The sequence below is a fragment of the Triticum aestivum genome, chromosome 6D (assembly GCF_018294505.1).
Source record: "Triticum aestivum cultivar Chinese Spring chromosome 6D, IWGSC CS RefSeq v2.1, whole genome shotgun sequence".
Classification (NCBI taxonomy): domain Eukaryota; kingdom Viridiplantae; phylum Streptophyta; class Magnoliopsida; order Poales; family Poaceae; genus Triticum; species Triticum aestivum.
The window spans coordinates 49,049,501-49,053,974 of NC_057811.1; the positions used below are offsets into that span (position 1 = coordinate 49,049,501).

A 4,474-nucleotide genomic window follows, 5' to 3' on the forward strand; every position below is an offset into this window, starting at 1 on the left:
GGGGGCGGGGGCATGGGCCAGCGTCTTCAGTATCACTCCACTTCGCATCTTGCCTACTGGTTCGAGCCCACCATTCCCCACAAGCGTGCTCTAGGGCGAGATGAGCAGCAGCCGCCGCCGCCACGCCCGCTCGCCGCCGGCCGCGCCGCTGGACGACGACGACCTCCTCTCCGAGATCCTGCTCCGCCTCCCCCCGCAGCCCTCATCGCTCCCGCGCGCATCCCTCGTCTGCAAGCGGTGGCGCGGCCTTGTCTCCGACCCCGGCTTCTTCCGCCGCTTCCGCCTCCGCCACCGCCGCAACCCTCCTCTCCTCGGTTTCTTCGACAGATACGGAGCTCCGTTCCGGCCTGCCCTGAAGGCCCCCAATCGTGTTCCTCCCGAGCGCTTCTCCTTGCAGCACGACGAGGATGAAATGCACTCCTTTTCCCATGGATGCCGCCATGGCCTCGTGCTCATCTCCCTTCTGAAGCGTCACCAGGTCCTGGTCTGGGACCCCGTCACCGGCGACCAGCACCGCATTCCCTTTCCCCCGCCGTTTGATACAGCGACGGCCCTGGTCAACGCGGCGGTGCTTCGCGATGCGGGAGACGTCCAGCACTTCCAGGTGGTCTTGGCAGTGGCAGGCACCGATGCCGAATATCATACGCGAGCGCTCGCCTGTATGTACTCGTCAAAGACCGGCTTATGGGGGAATCTCGTCTCAACACCCATTCCATACCAGGCTAATGGGTACCGTATTCCCACATTGGTTTATACCGATGATGCTGTTCTGGACGGAGATTCCCTTTACTGGAAGCTTGTGGGGAATTTGATTGGAATTCTTGAGTTTGATCTGAAGAAGCAGACCCTAGCTGTGATACAGGTGCCAGTGGACATCCTCGAAGGTAACAGCTTGCAGGTTATGCGGGCTGAGGGTGGTGGGCTTGGTCTCCTCTTCGTGTCAAACTCTGACTACACCGCTCGGTTATGGAAGAGGAAGACCAATCGTCATGGTGTTGCTTCATGGGAGCTTGCAAGAAGTATTGACCTGGGCAAGCTACTTTCCCTGGAACCAGAGGAGAAACGCCCCCTAATGATACTAGGGTATGCTGAACAGAATAATGCGGTGTTTCTGTGGACAGTTATCGGCGTCTTAATGATCCAGCTTGAGTCACTGAAGTTCAAGAAGCTTTTTAAAACAATGACCTTTTCTCACTATCATCCATTCGAAAGTGTCTACAGTGCAGGTAATAGCATGCCTTACATTGTGGGTACAACAAAACCAGGTTATTTTTCGATAATCGGCTGATGAAATTATGTTCATATCATTTCTTGTTGAGCCAACAATTTTAGGTAGTTTCATATTTGTTCCGTTTGCTGCTTGATGATCTCTGTATAGCGATGATGTTCTGTGGTACTCTGTTCTGAATACAAGATTGGCAAATTCTTTGTAGAATTATCGAACTAAATTTCATCATTGTCTGCCCATTGATAGGTGCAAGAATTGTATAATGGTAGTGTTAGTTCATACCCGCAGTGCCATTTTTCCTCAAGAGGAGATACACGATTTTTTGGAAGTTGACTACATGAAAAAACTTGCTTGAACCCTCTAGAGGCTTAAGCCTAGTTATATTTACTTCATTCTGTAGACTATATCTGCTGATATTGCGAACAGTCTTGATAACCACTTGGTTTAAAAATTACGAATAATTGTTCATTCATCACTTCTAGGATTGTCCTCACTGTGGCAAGTCCATTTGTACCAGGGAAATAATAATAACCAGAGTTCATTTTTACCATTTTGTTCTAAATTTATCAAACTGAGTTATTTTTCTTGAAGTACAGCTATGTATTTTTCTGAATACGTAGTTGATGCCTCCTCGTTTCTGTTTTTCTTTCCTGCGAATGTCTTTGTGTCGTTTGTTTTGGGTTGGAGCCTAATCTCTCTTTTCGGTTTACTGATAGCTGTTATTGGTTACAAAGTAGGGCTCTCATCAAGTCATCATATGAGTTAGGAAATAGCAAAGCTTGATATCATATCATAAGAATAGGGGAAGCACTAAGCCACTAATACTTGGCGCCACATGACACATTGTTCAACTTCTTATGCTGTAGGAGCATGTATTGCTGGTGGACACGACAGGGCTGAGCTTATGCTCAATGTGTAAGATGATTGTCGATCTACTAATTGAGCAGGTAAGCTTATCTTATACTAACATTCTGCCTCCTATCTACTGGTTGTGCTCTTTTGTTTGCCCTCCACTCTATCAGGCTCCTTTGCTTTCGATTATACCTCTTTACTACTCTCCAAGTTCCTTTTGGTACTGTGGGCTCTTCTTTCTCTAGCTTCTCCAGTGACTTATGACTTTGGACCCTTCCCCCTTCCCTATTTGTGCCCCCTGAATATTGGAATGCTGTAATGCTAAGTAATAATAAATGAAGCACTAGCCCCTTACTGTGCTTGGGGATATATTTCTGCTTTTGTTTACTCACATGGAATTGCTTCAACTATTTTTTCCTGTGGTTATGGGTCTATGAAGTCCTAGTGTGATTTGCATGTTGTCTCTTCTATACAAGTACTGCCTCTGTAAAGAAATATAAGAGCATTTAGATCACTAGTAATTGATAGCTAAAAACACATGAACATATGGTTTCATAGTTCCTTTATTTATACGGATTTATTGTCATGCCATTTCACATTGCTGGTTATTTTGGATCATTGTGATACCTGGTGAACAAATGATTGCGACAATACTTTGAAGAGTGTGCCTTCATTAAGTCTTATACTGCTGTTTATCGTTTTGCATGCAGTTATTCTAGTTTCATGGACGATTATTCTAGTGTTAGGTTGTTTTGTTAAACATTTTAGTAGCATGCCACTTGCTCTGCCAATTTGAATATATTGTAATTGGCCAGTAGCCAATATATGTAGTTATGCTTTGTGTGCAGTGTAATTTTTTCAAATTTGGCCACCTGGACGTTTAATACTCAATATCAAAATTACATGACTAATTCATCTTAAAAACTGCTTTAGTCATTAATAATATTTATGATTTTTTACTAGCATTATTAATATAAGTGGCGGTGAAATTATTGCGTTGTCACAGATTACTTAAGGATATCTATATGGTTAGGAAAAAGATCGTTTTAGATAGGAAGATAGAGATGTGTTTGTTAGGAAAGTTAGGATTCTATTGATAGCATCAAGTTTAGCCTTCCCTGTAGATTTTAGGGAAACTAGTAACATCTAATCCTTGCACCCTGGTGGGCCAACCCTTGCTCCTTGGAGTTATACACTCAACGCTGTCACATTCTTCGGTATTAGGACCCGTACCTATCTTAGCCTGTGGCATGCTTGATGTTGTGCAGGGTAAAGAAAGAAGTATCAATTAGTAAGATGATATAAATGACCCCTTGCTTCTGGCTTGTACTCCCTCCGTAAACAAATATAAGAGCGTCTAGAACTCTAGATTACTAAAGTAGTGATCTAAACGCTCTTATATTTCTTTACAGAGGGAGTACCACATAATTTTGTTGAAATTCTATTTGCTAGTGACTAGTTGAGCTCATACATTTCCAAAAAGTATGTATGTGAGATAGAAGCTTTCCAACTCCATGAGCCTGTCATATACCCATTGTTCTTTTAGGCTCTACTCCAGACCAGTACACCAAATACCTCTAATGTTAGAAGTTGAAGGTGTGCCATTATGTTACAAATTACCTATTATTGTTCTCTGTTTCTAATGTTGTCTAATATTGCTGAGATGGTTCACCTTTGGAACTTTTGGCACAATTTCCACAGTGATGGTGAAAGTAATGTTCACTGTTTCAATAGTTGTGAGAATAACTCCAACGAATTTTCCCGTATAAATAGCAAAGAATTGTTTGACTGATGATATTTCTTGCTTTGCAGGTATCTATCTAGAGCTACATTCTGCTGTCTGAGATGCAGAAATGGGGTGTTTGGTGTAGATTCTTCCATTTTGTATGCTCGAAGTGGCGATTGGCTCCCTATGCAGCATGCACTGATTAGCTGTGAAGTGCACTTGTAGGAATTGGTCCACCTATCTATTATCTAATTTCTGTAGACATTTGTCAGCTGGCTTGAAGGTTGACGGCACAACGACTTGCTTCGGTTAATGAGTACTCACAGTGTGGTTTCTTTAATCTGCTGTATGCTTTCCAAGCAAGCACATTTTGGCGGGTTCACCCGTCATATTATCTTTCATTGCATTTCAGTGCGCGCGCATGGGTTTTTTGAAACTATGATGATTTTTATAGCAAATTCGGAAACTATACGCTCTAATGCATAAAAATCGAAACTATGACCCTGTCGGCCTTCTGTTGGCCGAAGAGGGACTTTTCGGCCTACCGTTGGCCGAAGTGGGCTCTTCAGCCTCCCGTTGGCCGAAGAGTGCCCAGCTGGGCCGAAGATAGTATCTTCGGCTTCTTGTTGGCCGAAGAGCATTCTTCGGCTTTCCGTAGGCCGAAAAAT

The 4,474-nt window shown here is 43.7% G+C and overlaps 1 protein-coding gene across 1 annotated transcript; it reads left to right on the forward strand.

The window, feature by feature from the left end:
* The first annotated feature begins 62 nt into the window (after nt 1–62).
* Nucleotides 63–4,200, forward strand: LOC123141028 (F-box protein At5g03970). The gene is made up of 3 exons (XM_044560277.1): nt 63–1,226; nt 2,095–2,175; nt 3,893–4,200. Exons 1-2 carry the CDS (start codon nt 101–103, stop codon nt 2,145–2,147), a joined length of 1,179 nt encoding a protein of 392 aa, XP_044416212.1. The 5' UTR covers nt 63–100; the 3' UTR covers nt 2,148–2,175; nt 3,893–4,200.
* Nucleotides 4,201–4,474: the final 274 nt, after the last annotated feature.

Coding starts and splice junctions, on each gene's coding strand:
- LOC123141028 (XM_044560277.1), top strand. CDS start 101: ATGAGCAGCAGCCGCCGCCGCCACGCCCGCTCGCCGCCGGCCGCGCCG. Junction 1,227..2,094: donor CGAAAGTGTCTACAGTGCAG/GTAATAGCATGC, acceptor CTTATGCTGTAG/GAGCATGTATTGCTGGTGGA.